At 33.5% G+C, this 17,346-nt stretch overlaps 1 protein-coding gene across 5 annotated transcripts in view; it reads left to right on the top strand.

The window, feature by feature from the left end:
* Positions 1-5,734: 5,734 nt before the first annotated feature.
* LOC120328053 (uncharacterized) overlaps positions 5,735-17,346 on the top strand; it is a 47,485-nt gene continuing 35,873 nt past the window's right edge. For 2 of the 5 annotated variants that reach the window (XM_039394442.2, XM_039394440.2), the window contains exons 1-10: positions 5,735-5,953; positions 7,703-7,769; positions 9,679-9,773; positions 11,008-11,106; positions 12,303-12,387; positions 13,678-13,734; positions 14,012-14,034; positions 14,744-14,827; positions 15,083-15,148; positions 15,232-15,289. In XM_039394442.2, coding sequence (XP_039250376.2) covers positions 7,707-7,769; positions 9,679-9,773; positions 11,008-11,106; positions 12,303-12,387; positions 13,678-13,734; positions 14,012-14,034; positions 14,744-14,827; positions 15,083-15,148; positions 15,232-15,289 — 630 coding nt within the window. In that variant the 5' untranslated portion in view covers positions 5,735-5,953; positions 7,703-7,706. The remainder of the gene's footprint in view (positions 5,954-7,702; positions 7,770-9,678; positions 9,774-11,007; positions 11,107-12,302; positions 12,388-13,677; positions 13,735-14,011; positions 14,035-14,743; positions 14,828-15,082; positions 15,149-15,231; positions 15,290-17,346) is intronic. The other 3 variants (XM_039394441.2, XM_078114335.1, XM_078114334.1) reach the window with 2 other exon arrangements.

Raw genomic sequence — 17,346 nt, 5'->3', positions numbered from 1 at the left:
AATTTTATGTCAATGATCAGAGCATTTACTCTGTCGAAACGCTTATTCGACTTTTCGGACCGCAGAAACTAATCGACAAAGGTAACCGTTTTTGTGTTCGAAATATGAAATAACCGACGTGATTACATGCGCAAGGGTTGGAAAAATAGAATAGTTTTATCAAATCGAATATTTTCAACGAATTGTCGAATATCGGGTATTTTTAGTATATATATACAAAACAGACATCAAGAACGCCGGACTTTCTAATGTTGGTGAGCTATTTCCGCCCGTCCTCTTTTTTTACAAGACAAACATCGAAGTTTGGCTTTATATTATATTCCTGGGAGAACTAAATTACCTGTCCCAATTTCAAGCTATAAAATATTACCATTCTGACGCCGGAATGCGGATATCTATGAAGACCTTAGTTGACCTTCTCATGATTTTTCACGTTTTATGTGTGTTAGCAAGAGCCGTGGGGTAATTCTCGCGAAATACAAGTGATCGGATTAGTGGCGCGCGAGTTCTGTGCCCAAGAAAAGCGGCATCGATACTGGATATCTGAGTAGTAAAATCACTTGTTAATACTTGAAAGAATAACACCGAAAGGTTAATGTTACGTACAGAGATACACGAAGAACTAAGAAACAAAAAAAAGACCAGGCATTTTCAGCATTCTATTATATGAAACCATATTACACCTCGTAGCTTATACACTACAGCTTACCACTACGTCGGATTTTATTTACAATGAGGAATTCCACTAAAAGACATTTAGATATATATATTTATTACTTATTCTGACACTGTTTTTATCTAACAAACTAATTCGCAGTTGTTTACGTCAATTAAATTATTGGTTCACTTTGAAGCCGCTCGTGTAAACAAATCCGAAACGATAAACAGAGCCCAATCATATATGTTTCGACGTAAACAGTTATAAATTTGAACCCACCGCACCTGCAGTTTGTTTGTTACAGAAGTCAGACGCCCGAACGATAACACGTTCGGGAACAGGCACGTGTATTTCTACGTGTTTTAAACCTTACTAAAGGTTTTTCCTGTTTTCACGTTATTCTGTTTGTTTATGTTTTGTTCATTATTTGTTCTGTGCATGTTTTTTGGGGGAAATCAAAATAAAGTTATTATTATTATATTACGCAAATATATGGTATTCTTTCTGTTCCGGCCATTTCATTTTTTACTGGTCCGCGAGTATATTTAATTTAATTTTACCGGTCCGCTAGGGTAGGAAGGTTGGGAACCACTGGACTACACACTCTACACTTCCACATCGTATTTTACCAAAAACAATTCCTAAAAAATTATTACAAATACTCTGCAATTTTGAAATGATTGTTTTGTTTTACTAATAACATGCCTAATTTGTGATTTCCGAGAGAGATTTTCATCAAAGACAACTCCTAAGAATTTCATTCCACTCAATCTTTCAATTTCTTTACCATTGGGCAAAAAAGGTTTTGGGCAACTTGCAATTTTATGTCTGCTTGGATGGAATAATACATATGGTCTTATTGGCATTGAGAGATAATTTATATAATGAAAATTGGTCAATTGCTTGTTTGCAACTGTGAAGAGCTGTTCAAAATTTTTTCCCAAAGAGAAGAAGATCAGTGTCATAACATCATCGACTCAGAGGAGTCGAGACCCTAGACATCTAGGCATGTCATTTATGTATTAGTAAAGATGAGGAACTCAGTGCTTCATGACGTCGTGATTTTACTTTCGAGATTCTCTGCGGTCAAATGAATGCATATGACAGCGATCGATTTGATCATAATTTTATAATGAACCATAAAACGAATTCATTCTCACAAACGTCATTCGCAGACAAGAGTGTGAGTCATTCTGAGTTATACCTAAATGACTCAACCAGGGATGGCCAATTCGAATAAAGTATTCGAATGTATTCGAATATCTCGTCATTCGAATATCGGAATTAGCGTTCATAAGAATATCGGATATTTGTGTGACGTCACACATTTTCGACGGCGCCCTCAAAACGTTTCCGTTGAATGAAAACATTCTCGATAGAAACTTGCGCGTGATTGTTTTCATCACTCATCAGCGTAACGTGTTATTTTGAGGCCGTAAACGCCTTTACGTTTGTGTTACTTTCTTTAAAACGAAAATTTTCGACAAATTTGTTCCACGTAACGAAGACAATTATTTTATTTTGTACTCGCACGGAATTGTGAATCTGGTAAATACGTTCATCGGCGGCGAGTTTCTAAAGACAACGCAACTTTTTGATTGAAAAGCGGCAATTTAAAATACTAATAATAAAATCGTAAACAATATAAGTTTTATTGAGGCCCGCGAAAATTTGAAAAACGCTTTTCTAGGCAGTGAAAATCGCAGAATTTCGTGTGCCTCTGGCACACATCATGTTTGGTCGGCGTTTAGAAACATATCGTCACGAATTGAGGGCGGATTTGCCTGATTATCCATTACTTTAAATTGCCGTCGAATATTTTCAAAGTATATTTAATCAATTTTATTTTGATGAAATAAATTTCACTCCGAGATGTTACAGAAGATTTACGGATTTTTCGAACGGTTTTATCTAAAAATAATCAGAGTGGCAGCATTTCGATTGAGCGGAGACACTGCTAACAAGTACATCTAAATATTTGCCGAATTCGCAAAACATTACACGGATCAAAACATTATTTAATCGGGCAGTTTACCACACGTTTTTATTTTTATGACCGCGGATTGCAATGGTATATAAGAGTGGTGAGTATTTTATTTTGTCGACGCAACCGCAGATTAAATTGAAGACAATTAAATTAATAATGAAGCAAGACATTTTAAATATGCCCGTATCGGTCACGAATTCATCACTTTGCACAACAGAAAAATATATTGTTATATTATTTGTTGTAAAAGTCGACTCTCTTAACAGGTGGCATAATCGAGACGATGAATACCTATTTTCAATTTACTGCTAAACTTTATATTTATATTCATTGTATGAAATGAATTATACTCTACTACACTCAACAGGATTTTATATCATTATTGGAGATTTTTCTAACGGCGATAACGAGTTGGCAAGATTGCAAAAATACGTATTAAAATTAAATACATCAGGCAGTTTATCTCGTACTTTTAGGTCACAGATCGCCGTGGACGGAATAGTAATGTGTTTTTTTTTGACGTAAGAAGAAGCAACCGCGAGTTACGTTGGACACATTAAATTAATATATAAAGATATTTTAGAAACTCGTAGTTGTCATGGATTGAATATTTTACGTAATAGGATGATCATTATACGCCGAAAAGACGGCTCTTTTAACGATCGCGGAATCGCGGTGGGTGTTGCAGGCGGCAATGGGAGTTTCCGATTTCGAAAATCCTGGATGCGCGGCTGGCAGTGGTGGTCATTTATCCTCTACTAATTTATTTCTAATTTCAAACACAACAATATGTTACACATAATAACAATATGGTTCACATAAATTAATATACAAATATACTGGTAGGTAGTAGAATACTCTATGCTTAAATATTCGAATTTTTAAAGGCATAATGGATTTTCGATTATTGTTGCTTGTTTCAGTTGCCTGTATTGCCAATAAATTTTATTACTCTCAGAAAATATACACAATTATCTGAATACAAGTAGTATTTTTGTCAACAGACTTGACTATTATCATAATATCATGGTACCAATGATAGAAAGCGTCAGACAACTCCTTGGCTATCTTTTCATATGGTCATTTGTACAAAGTGAATAATTTTAATAAACTGACTTTGTCACAAGTTGCTATTATTTTTTATTGATAGCTATAAACTATCAATTATCTTGTGTACATATATTGTTGGTTTGTGGCTTTATTCTGATATTTTTATTGAAGCTTATTTCCTAATTTACTGGGTTTTAATAAACTAAACAAAAATGTGTTATTTTCGATTTTAGAATGTATTCGGAATTCCAGATTCGAAAACATTATTTTAGAATGTATTCGGAATAGTTTAGTATTCGGAAATGGCCATCCCTGGACTCAACGACATCGGTAATCATTTTCAACCGTAACCAATGAAGCGCGATTATGCGGAATAACTTTTGTGTAAGCGAAATTCACGATTGCTGTCCGTCACGCTCATGGTATTTTCATCATGGTAAGTTTGTTTGTTGACTGTGCGTCTGCTCCCCCATAACAAAATGTGGAGAACCGGCGAACGTATTCGGCAGCAGTCGTTTTCTAAATGACGTTTTTAAATGCGTGTGGTGGAGTGAATGACGATTTGTCATATATCGATAGCTAACCAACGACAAAGTTATAGTATTGGTCAATTCAGGAAGGAATACATCACCATACAGTAATATCAGGATAGCATATTTATCATGTTTAATCAGAGTCTAGAAGTTCAGGAGTTCCCATACCAGCATACTGCCGTATCAGCATACGGTACCGTATTGAACTACGGTAGGTACCGTAACATCTTGGCGGGGCGGTGTGGCTCCACTGGCTTGGCGTTAGGAATACGCTCGCCACCGCACCTCTAATTACTCTGCGTGGGTTCGCAGGTTCGAATCCCATGAAGGGATGGTTATGTGCGAGAGGATTGCTGGACTCCTCGCCGTCGTTGGGTGGTTCACGTAACTGCTGGTCGGTTACGGCTTCCTCCACCACCAAGTCCATGCTTCCGAAAACAAACAATACAGTAAAAACTAATCCCAATCCGGTACCCGACTTGGAATGGTAACCGGACGAGAGGCCGTGGTTCGCCATATGGATAAGCCGTCTTATCGGCTTTCCTCTCCCCGGAATAAATATGTAAATCCTATCCTATCTGAGCATAGAATACCGGTACCAGGGGTCTAGTATAGTTTAGTACCACAAGTACTTCCAGTGGGCGTAGCATAACGATTTTTGCATATGTTACCGTATTCCTAACCCTCACCTGACTATGCCATCCAAAAATTACGTCACTACAGGGATTGCCAAAGTATAATTACGATCGCCCGAAATGGCTTCTGCGCCGCTGATAAGAACTTGCTAAAGCCGGCGATCTCTCTCCTATCGTCATCGTTGCGACGAGAAAACGAGAGAAATAGCTTGCTCAATTTCGGGTTATCGTCTGCACGTTTTGGACGACCATCTGCATATTTCGGTGAGCCTTATTACGCCACCGTGACGTCGGAATGACGTAATTTTTCGGTGACGTAGTCATGTGGGGGTTAGGATTGACATATGCAAAAATTGTTGAGCCAGGCCAACTAGAAGTGGATGTGGTACTAAACTATACCAGACCCAATACCAGAATACTGGTACCTATTCCTGTATTCAGGTATTCTGAATACTGAAATGCTAGAGGCTGTAAAGCCTAATTCTTCTGTTACGGTAATTTATTTTTGAATTAATCTGTGAATACAAAATTTTTTCATTTTCCCTTTCTGAGTCTAAGTGTTGATGCTGTCATTTCTAAGGTTGAGGTAGAATCGTACTATTTTGAGAAGAAACACTGACACATAATTTTAACTCTGCAATTTTTAGTATCGTTTATCTGTTGAAATGGTTGTTTAAAACTTTTATTACTGTATTCTGGTATTAGAGAGTAATTTGTAGTTCACATTGACCTTTTGTACTATAAATATGTAGCTAAGGTTGCCTTGACAGGGGCAATCATTATAAAAAAAAATTCAATATGTGGAGGCAGCTACAGAACTACAAACATTAATCGATTGTTTTAATTTTATTTAAAATATTTTATTATTTTTCATCTTCAAGGTTATTTATTATTATTGATAATTATTGTTTCATTCAATTTAATGTGAATGTGGAAATAAATGGGCTGAACAATTATTCATAAAGGAGCAAGGCTGATTTTTTTAATTCACCACTGTCTTTCAACCAGCCGTAAATATTCCTATTGTAAAGAACCAATCTTATTATGAATACAGCAGAAACATTTGCCTCATTTGAAAACATACTAGAAGGTTTGTATTGATTATTTATTGTAATTTTAGTTTGCTAATTTTTAATTGTATTTCTAAAGACTGTGCCTAATGGTGCCTAGTATAAGAAACCTCGTCAGACAGTACGAAGCGCAAGATTCCTATTGATTGTATACTAAAAAGCTTGGACCTTTTCTCTGTGGTTTGTTTTTCCATTCCATAATAGGTCGTAAAAAAAAACATAATACAATCGAAAATGTCTAGTTTTTTTGGAATGGCGAAAAGGGGGGCCACGACCGCAAAAAGCCACCGGAAGGGGGCCACGAGCCATAAAAGGTTGAGAACCACTGCTCTATATCATCGTCAAAAGTACAAAAGTAAGCAATAAGCCAGTGTTTGTGAATCTTAGTTTTGACTGACCCGTATCCTTACAACACAACCGACAATAATGTGATGGATGAGGTTGATTTCCACTGCACAATTAATTCTCAAAGCACTTTGGACAGGCAAACTCGTAGGCCGGACTCAATGTCATGTCTTGGCCTGTATTTTGTCGTCATATTGGTAAGAGCTGATAATGCTGCCTCACACATGTAGGTCGTTTCTAAAGGCAATAAAATTATAATTGCATTTTCTGACAGCAGTTGATATTTGTCCGCACCGCTCAAACCAAAAAATTGCAATGGCTTTAAATCAATCATTATAGATCGATCAGACTCTTTTCATATCGTTGTGGACCCCCCATGCTGTCATTGTGGACCCATAGGGGTTCGCAGACCCCAGTTCAGGAAACCTGTATGCTACCAGTTAGAATATATAATTATACCATGAGTTATATATATTATACCTTGATATGGAGGTTTGGTTTTGTAAGGTGTAGAATATAAAATGCATCAAAATTTCGATATTGCAATATAGTAACTGTTGATATGACATTTTACATAATATTTAAGTTGAATATTAATATGAATCAGGATAGGATTTTTCTAATGTAACATGATACCTCTGTCTCTAGTTACAAAACATTTCTTGGTCTCATTGTTTGTATAGTCGGACCGCCGTTTGTCCTTGTTCACGTGCCTCTGCAATTACTGCTAGAATAATTGACAAAGAGAAAAAAGAATTGTTATTGTTTTCAAGAAAGAATTCACTTCTAAGTTTGTTTGCAAGTTAAAATTATCTTGAAAAAGAAATTATCAGACTAATAGGCCAATGCAATAGGGATGTATGGTGACTTTTTATGTGATTTTGTTTTACATAAATTTGTGTAAACTCTTTAAATATGCATACTGAGGAATATAAATAAAAATTCTGATCATTAATTATGATCATCATTGTTGCACTTGTTATACCTGTTATATTATGATATTTATGAATTTAGCTTTAAATGCCAATATAATTTGTCCAAAATGAAGTGTATATTTTCTGCTAAATTTAATGTAGTAAATGGTTGTTTTTGTGTGGTCATTTCCACATCATTAAGTCTCAATTGTTGCATTGAAAATGGTAAAAGTGAATATCATATTTATAATATCTTGCATAGGCCTAGCCCTAGGTACTTGTGAAGTATTAAATTAATGTTAATGTAAAATAACTTTTGGAATGGTTTTTCATTTTCAAAACAAGGAAATACAGTTTTATTACTAGATATTTAAACCACTTGAAAGTTAAAATTCACTAAATGAGAAATTCATTTACCGTAATTTGAATATATTATTGTTTTGTATTACTATTTTGCATGTAAAGCAATATTTCATTAGTGCTTAAGATGATTTTATTTTTGTTTTGCAGCATAATGGAACGAAGAAGTTGTATCATCTATTTGCCAAATCACTCAAAGCTGGACCTGTCAGTGAATGTAAGTAGGCATATATCATAGTATTGTTTTTGTTAAATATGTATTCACTTTGGAATAAGAGTGTTAAGTGTGATATTGAAGAATCTATGTTTTGCAAGTTTTGCAATTTGATCTCCAACATAATTGGATTTAGAAGAACACTACAATTAGGGCTTCATCAACATTGTTTGTTATGGCGATTGAAATATGGTGAAATTATATTATGCTCAACACTTTTGCTTCCCTTTTTTCTGTACCAGTAAATTATTTTGTGAAAAAAAAAGTCCGTAACTTACTGAAATCTGTGATTGCCAGATCAAATATGTTGGAATGCCATAATTCTGTTCTCAGATTTAAGGTTACACAATATACAAATCTAGTCTTGGTGGCTGTATTAGTATTTAAATCAATATTTAAATAGGAACCATCCAATATGACAGGATTAAAATATTTAGAAATTAGGACAATTTTATTGATTTTTGTAATCTGTCACTAGTCTTTAATAGTTTGAATTGGGCCACATTGTTATAACTTGTGCATGCCATGCATAGCTAATTATGAGGCACTCCAGAAGTATATGTACTAATATAGAGGTAACTAATTTTGTTAGCCTATTTTACATCGAGTTGTGTAAAGGGGCGGAAGCCTATGAGCGATGGGCCTATGGCTATCACAAACAGTCCCCGAACTCATATTAGAACTAAAATAAGGAAAAGTGGAATAAAATTATGGCCTAACCCTAACCTGGTACACATACTACGGGAGTACCAATTTCGATATATAATTATTTGCACAAGTATTTGACAGCTTGACTAGAATCTTAGTCATGATAAAATGATATAAAAAAAAGTTTAAAATATTACAATAGAATGTAATGTCTCAATTAAATATCCAAGTTTCAATAATAATGATTTTCTTGGACTCATTTGACCTGTGCTGACTGACCGAAGTCCAATTTTGGCCCGAGGCACATCTACCTTAATTTAAAGTATTAGGTATTAAGAATTGAATGTTTTAAGTATCAACATCTTTGATGAAACTTTCAATTTCAGAAATCAGGTTTATTAATTTTGATATTTACCATTGTACTTTTGGCAATACCGTAATCAAATGGCTTTGTGATCTTGCGTACAATTTAAGACATTTTTTGTAATTTTATCTTCAATAAATAAAACTTATTTAATAATGCAACTAACACTGATGTTTGGATGTATTCCAGTAAAGTACACTAGGCACCTACAATTATAGTTCGAATAGAATTGTTGAGATGTTGACACAATCTCACTCTTATTCAAATTGATGAACCATCATCAGCATATTCTCTTTATTTTCACTTTATATCTCATGTCACAATATCGCTTGCCATTTATATACAACCCACTTTTGTAACATGATTTCAGTCAGAAATTTAGTGGACAGATCGCTATCAATATGAGTAACTAGTAAGTAAATGGTGTGAGCTGATGTTATTGAAACTTTACTAAAATGGGACCGAGAGCACTTTGTTGTATGTATTTCTGGAGAGCTGGTACAAAAGATACTCCTGTAGTATATGTACCAAGTTAGAGTTATGCCATAATTTTATTTCGATTTTCCTTATTTTAGTTCTATTACAAGTTCGGGGACTGTCTGTGTTAGCCAAGTGAATATACCCCCTGCCCATAGGTTTCAGTCCCTATTTACAACTTGATGTAATGTAGGCGAACAAAATTAGTTACCTCCATATTGGTACATACACTTCTGGAGCGCCCAAAATAAAATGGCATAAATAGCATAATGTCACTACATTTTCAAGCCTAGACAATTCAGGGAAAAAGACAATCCAAGATAAAATTAGAAAACAAATCGAATATATTCCTCTGTTTTTCTATCTTATTTTTTGAATGTGATTGTTCAGTAATATGTAATTTTCTATTCTATTATTATTCAGCCTAAGCAACTTGGTAAAGATCTATGGGACATTGTTGTTTCGGAACTCGAACTAACAGAGGAAGATTATTTTGGACTCAAATATAAAACAACAGGGTAGGTTAGAAAATCTGGTGTATTATATTAAATTATCGTATATTCTCGCATACATAAGCTGAGTTTAAAACCCAATAAAAAAGTTGCCAAACTAAGGTCATCTTATATGCATGTAACTCTGATAATACTCAAACGAAATGATACTATGCTAATTTCAATTCCAACAGCTACAACTCTTCTATGAGAATTTTTATAAAGTCACCGTTTTAGGGTCGTTTTTAGGGGGTCGGCTCATATGCAAGGATTTATGGTACATCATTTTGGTAGGACTTGTCTTAATCTCTCTTTATCTTCTTTTCGAACAAAAACAAGTGAAACACACCGGGAATAGAAAAATGTCTCTAAATTAAATGAAAAATCTGCGTAAAACATCTTATCAAATTTATATTTTTTAGATTTCAAATTTTTTTTGAAAACAATCTGTTTTATTTTTGTATCAGTTGAACATAATTTACTGGTCTGGATATTCCTATATTCCGAGTATGGTTTTTATCACTTCGATATACTGTATATTTTATCTGTTAGCGGTTCCAACGAAATGTTTTTGTTATTCTTTTGTGAAGATATTGGACTTGGCAAGCTGACACAATTTGAGAAATAACAGCCAGTGATAATATAATTATGTCAAGCAACGCTATACATTTTATCATCACCATCAATTGTTTTTTCAATATTTGAAATTGCAATATTATTTGGTTCTTTTCTACAATTATAAAGTTATTTATAAGATTTTGGAATTCAGTGAAAGTTGATAACCCATCTTTAACTTGTTATGGTTAATCTTAATAAGAAATGGAATTTTAATATAGCTTTGGTACTTTTTTAACTTATATTCAATTTCAATTTGCTAACTGTGACATGGCAAACATCTGACATCATACAAGAATGGTTGTGGGTTGTGCTATGGCCTTGTAAAAGTGACTCTATGTTTCACTTCTAATCATAGTATACATCTGAGATTAAAACTTGCATGGCATTGTAGCTACTCTCTCTATCTTTAATATTCCACTGGAAACACATAATTAAACGCAATTAAATAAAATATGCCTAAATTTGCCTTGCCTTCATTTTTTTATATAGAAGCCTTTTCTGTATAATTTTTTGAAACATTTTTGTAAGAATTTCCTCAAATTACAATTTATTGCTCATTATTCTGTTAATTAGCATACTGTTTATATCGATTCCTTTAAGATGTGCTTTGTATTATTTTCAAGTAATATTTTTTCTTCAACAGTGATCATTATGCCTGGTTGCAAGGTGATAAGAAGGTGCTTGATCATGACATTGAAATGAAATCTACTAATTTTCCTCTTGAATTCACTTTTTCTGTTAAGTAAGTATATGTTAGCTTAGCGGATAAAGCGTTTGAATTACATGTTTTGCCATCGGAGAACGGAGATATCATATCTTGTTTCAACTCCCATGCTCACCTTACCCATCATTGTAATAAATTGGGTAGGCAATGCTTATTAACTGCAAAGATGAGTAGCGCCTCACATAACATTCATTAGATATCAGTGGCCTCTTGTGTAGAGCCTTGTTCGAAGCTTAAAGAGTGAGTGAGTGTGATATAAAAAACATAAGAATTTCGCTGGTATATGGTGTATGAGAAAATCTAAATTCTGATTTATTTGTGTCTTTCAAAAGGATTTTGTGAATGGTTCTGATAATAAATGAATTATTTATTTAAAAATGTGCTTACGTCAACAAATCTTCAAAGTGTGTTGATTTTGCTATTTCGTGGGCTTTATGATTGATTTTCATATGATTTCTATTTTGTGTTAGTTTTGACATTGAGAAATTGTTGTAAACAACAAGATGTTAGAATGGGGCTGTGATATATTTGATAGATGAGAAAATGCTCAAAATGTTTACTTGCTTTATTGATTAATATTTATTGCTTGAAAAGGGGATTTTGCAAAATACAAAAACAGTAGTGCATTGTTGGTTATTTGTGAATAATTAGAAATGTGGGTGTCTAGATAATTTAATATACTATTATTATGCTTTGCAATTCATTTCAGTTTGAAGTGTTTAAATTGTAAGTATTTACCAAAATTATTAAAAAAAATTTAAAATGTATAGAGATCTAGAATATCTGAAACAGACATCTGACTAGCAGTGGAAAAATCTTGTCTCTGCAAATAGTAATTACCGGTAGTCATGTGAGCAGTAAGATTCCCTAGTTAGCAAATTTTATTATTGAACTTATATTGCTGCAGTGATCTTTGCTTAGATGGTGACTATAGAGACAATCCAATATTTTTAATTTCAATTTCAAGCAGATATCAAAGATAATAGGAGTACGGTAATCCTGAAGTTTACAATTCATTGATTGAAATCATCGTTTATAATCAGTTTTTTTTCTATGGAATTTTTGATTATTTCTTATCAATTGGAAATCGAATTGAATTGTACTGTATAATAATGCTGCCCTTTGTTTTTATATCAATGAAATATTTGTCAAATCAATGAAATATTTGTCACTTATGAACAATTTCACATATTGCCGAGTCTCTTTTTATTTAGATTTTACGAAGATTCTGTCACTGTGCATAAACATGCATCCACTGTGGAACTCATCTTTTTATACGCTCAAAATCAAATATACAAGGTATTCATTATTTCACTGTTGTATTATCCAGCCAATAATTATCTATTGAATGATAATAAACTTCCATACATTGATTAATATTCAGGTTCCAACGTTTTTTAGGCCAGTGGTTTTAACTTTTATGTGTCAATTATGACATTTTACTGCTAACAACAGAACAGCTTTGTTTCTTATGACCAGCAAAAATTCTATGCAAATCAATTTCTGTCAGTGTTCTATGTTCTGTTGTAATTTAATATTGTAAGGAATATTTTAAATCGAACCAAATGCGTTTAAATCATGGTACATGCCAAATTAATGACCATGAATATGAATAAATAATGAAGATTCAGCGTGTTAAATATTTTAATCAATAAAATCATGATTTTTGCTGAGAAAAGGGCTAACAAATTTATTTTATAATCAGCATCCTAATATCAGACATACCGGTACGTGATGGTATTACCATCAATCAACAACTATCTCTGTTGTTTCATCTAACATGATTATACTCTGATGAAGAAGTTTGAAATTTATGAATAATTGGTGTTCAAAGCAGGCTTAATTTCAATTTATTTATTGAGAGTAATTGTCCATTTGCAGAAGACATTCTCATTTATCTTCCATAGCTAGTAAGGACAGTAGTGTGGCATAAGTGGCTACTGCTCTGAAATATTTCTGTATGTATAAAACTGAGATTTTCACTTGAAGATTATTTAGCGTTTACATCAAACTAGTTCAAATTGGTTTTGAACAGGAATCAGACCTATGACTCAGACATTGTATTTACCTAGTAGATGGTTCCCACTGATAAGAGTAAAAATCTCTTTCAGACAAATTGACATACGTTGATAACCGACGGTTATACTGAAGTATGTGGTGTCATCCAAACTTTTGTTGTTTGTTTCATTGTTCAGTTAATAATTGCAATATATATATTTGTATAAAAGAATGAGTTATCAAGCAAAGGAGTATTTCACTTCAAGTCGAGACTTAAAACTGTACTTTTTACTCTTGAAATTTACCTTGTCCCGATAGGTCTGAGATATCTTCCTGGTTTTCAATGTCTGCTCTGCACATTCCAAATATGTCATCATTTGAATGATTTTCCTTTTAATTCAACAACTGCGAAGAATTTATGCCTAGATATGCTTGCCTGATATGCAATTTCAAAGGAAAACTCTTTGGAAAACATTCTAAAATAAAATATTAAACACACTGACCATAATAAATTTAAATGTATTCGAATATCCCATTAATTTTTACATTTGTAGTTGAATTTTTGTTAATTTTTTTTTTTTTTATATACAGGGAGAAATTTATGTTCCTTGTGATTTGTCATTGGAACTCGCTGCCCTCGCAATGCAGGTAATAAAACTAAAATATTTTCACTGTTTGTTATATTTAAAATATTGAACTTTGATTTAAATATAGTTCGAATTATTCAATCCATTTCGATGATTTTGAATTTTCCGTAAAGAAATTGTCACATAGTCAAATTCTTTCATACATAATACAATGAGGATTGGTAACCTGGAATCTGGAAATATTGTCTTCTTTTAATAATTGGTAACAAAGTGATAGTGGTCTAAATTATATGTATTGTTTGCTATGTATTCAAGCAATTTTTTTTTATATTTTTCAGGCATTCTATGGGGATTTCATCAGGTATTTTTATTCTCTGGGCTTGTTTGAGTACTTTTGGCTTCGAAATGTTATTTAAGATATGACATCCCTGTGATTTCAGTAACTATATCAATTAGAGAGTTGAATCGGATAAAATTTAAGATCAATTTAGACTCCCGACCTCAGGCTGAGGAAATTATTACTCCTAGCTTTGAAAAATTTTGATTTGAGCTGTCGATTCCTGATTGTAAAAAACAAAAAGCCTTAGCGTATGCATACCTTTTAAGATCGCTTGTAAATTCGATACTTTCTGAGTTTTTGTCAAAAATATTGTCGTTTATAGATATTAGAAGTCTGCTGTTCATACCCTCGACTCTGAGGAATCCACAATTTCGTTTTCCCACTTCAAAGAGTCTGAAAATAGAACTCTGACTCCCGTTAGAATATGCCAAACTCTCTACTGCCCTGAATTGAATTGACACCATAAAAGGCTAAATCGATTTTCACCACTAGATGTTGCCACTGATCAATACAAAAGTGCCTGGCCGAATCTTTATGGAACATGAGTCTGTTGGAGTAAATTCTTTACATTTGAGATATGTTGTCACTCATGATTATCCTTTTCCTAGCTTGAAGTGTTTATTGTATAAATTTTCTGTTTACTTTCTAGTTTCAAGTTTAGATGTAATTATATCTTTCTTGACCTCATATAATGCTATTAATGTTGGGAGTTTCTGTGTTTTTGTTTCAGTGAGGAAACTGCCTGTGCAAACTACAAGAATCTCTCATGCCTTCCAAGATCCGTAATTTTGGAACTTCCTTCTATAGAATACTGGTATGGCTTTGTAATGTAGTTACAATGCTAGGTGCTTATATGTTCACTTCATTATTAAAAACAAAAACCAATATGACAATTTTAAAAAACAGCCTATTTGTATTTATAGACACTATTAATTATAGGTGGAATAGGATATGGTTGCCATATTTATCCCTTGAAGGGGAAAATCAAGAAGACAGCTTTTTCATATGGCATACGATGGGATTGGTTAGTTAAGTTTATCTTACAGTTTGCAATTTTTTTTTCTTTCAGTGAAGACCAAGTTATTTCTTGGTATAAAAGTTTTTGCGGAATCTCCAGAGGTCAAGCTATTTTATTGTAAGTATGATTTAAAAGAAAGTACATAGATTGATACTACTATTATATTGGTTGTAAACCACTTAACTTTGTACTGTATTTAGATACATGTGTAAAGCTGAAAAACTTGCCAACTATGGAGTTCACTTCTTCAAAGTAAAAGTAAGTACCGGTAGTTGAAATTAATTGAAATTGACTGCTAGGCTTAGTGTCTTATGAGGGGAACAAATGCCATAGACTGAATGTTGGATCAATATGTCTGAGTTTTGTTCGTAGAGCAAAGCTGAGTTGCATTAGCTGTTGTTATTTCTAGTAGTTGTATCTTGTCTTAGTAATTACAATACAAGACTCTAAACCAGTGGTTCCCAAAGTTGATTGACCTGGGACCAGTGTTCCCTCTAAAGTGTGCGCGTGTGCGCGCGCACACAGCTTTCAGAGGCTGCGCACACGCATAGATTTACTGCGCACAGACGTATTTCGATGTAATGTAATAATGTTCTCGGTTGGCAGGTTGAGAAAGTTTGTTGTTGGCCCACTCATTACCCGGTTAGAACGCCAAAATTTCTTCATTGGTTTTTGCACAAATATTAGTCATTTTCAAAAAATTGCGCACACACCAAAATTTCTGCGCACACATACTACAAAAAATTAGAGGGACATTGCCTGGGACCATAATTAGGAGCGGAAGGATAGTCGCAGGCGGGGAGAGGTAACCGCTCGCAAGGGTGGGGCCCTGTATGTAATCCTAATACTGGTACGTATAATTAATTGAATTCGGCGGGCCATATTAAATCGTTACACGGGCCGCAGTTTGGAACCACTGCTCTAAACAAACCCGTATCCTAGAGACCAGTGTTTTCAATGTGTCAGGTTGAAACCAAAGTTTGACCTTGTGAAAATCCTATTGGGACGCTTGTTTTTTTTTTGATACAAACATAAAATTTATCGATATCATAAATTTTTATTGTTTTGTATTAATATGAAACCATTGCTTAATAATAATTGTATATATGCCGCTATGCGGGAGGTATCATGACTTTACAATTTCAGGAAATCTATTGTGCTATGCGCATTAGTGCAACTTTAAATAAAGGTTATGTAAAAATGATTGTTTTGTATTAGTAATTTAATTTTGTGGTCATAAAAGAACTGCATGCCATTTATCATTCCTGGGTTGCTTGAGAAAAAGGTCGGAAAACCGCTGCTATAGATTTACAATAACATGCTCAAGCTTCACAACCAGTTTTTCTAGTTTATGCTTGTAATACACCAACGAACTTTGTATTAATGAATGATAAATGAGGAATTTGGAAACAAAATGTTTAGGAGACTGTTACCCATCATATATCATAAGCTCAACTCTCCCAAAGGATGAATATAGAAACAATTTGCAAACCTCAATATATCTTAACTTATTCTTCTGATTTTATTTTCATTTTTTCCATATTTAATCTTCATTAATCATTTCATGGGGAATGACAGTTGTTTGTTTTGGCGGTTGCCTAGGCACCTTTGACTACATAATGAGTAGGTGGTTATGATGTTGTCTATGTTTTGATCGACCTTGCATTATTGATGTGCTTTATCTACTCAGTAACTGATACTCGTCAAGCATGGTTTATGGATAAGTCGTGGGCAATCTACGGCTCATGCCCTATTTCACATAATCTGTATTGCTTGTTTGTGATCCCAAAATATTCATAATCACACAATGGATCAGATTTTATTTTTGTTTCTGTTTTGTCCAAATTAATTCATCATGCATCAAAATTTGATTTATTAGTATTCTTTAAAACTTATTGCTAATCATAATAGATCACCTATTGCCTTTTTGAAACGATTGAAGATATAATTATTGCTTTCGCTTTATGATTGGAGTATCCTGGAAAGCGCCGGTGAACTTGTCATCACATCACTCATTGTCCTTCCTGATGTCGCCCATTCCAATCACAGAGTATTGTCTGTGATCGAAATCCCATTTTTAAATTATGGCTTCTTCTTCATGTATTGTATAACTTAATAATAATAACCATGGAAAGTTGGTAAATTTACTTTATACAGAAATGAGACTATAGTAACCACTAACCATAGGTTCCCTGATTAATAATATTGGTGCTATCAACTAAAATCTAAGGATTATTCATGCTTTTGTCCGCGATCTTTCCTATAGTACATGCTTGACTGGGTTTGAATATTTTCACTAATTAATGTCATTTTCC

The sequence above is a fragment of the Styela clava genome, chromosome 7, assembly GCF_964204865.1.
Source record: "Styela clava chromosome 7, kaStyClav1.hap1.2, whole genome shotgun sequence".
Classification (NCBI taxonomy): Eukaryota; Metazoa; Chordata; class Ascidiacea; order Stolidobranchia; family Styelidae; genus Styela; species Styela clava.
Note: the sequence above shows the minus strand (reverse complement) of the source record. Positions and strands in the feature narration are given on the sequence as shown.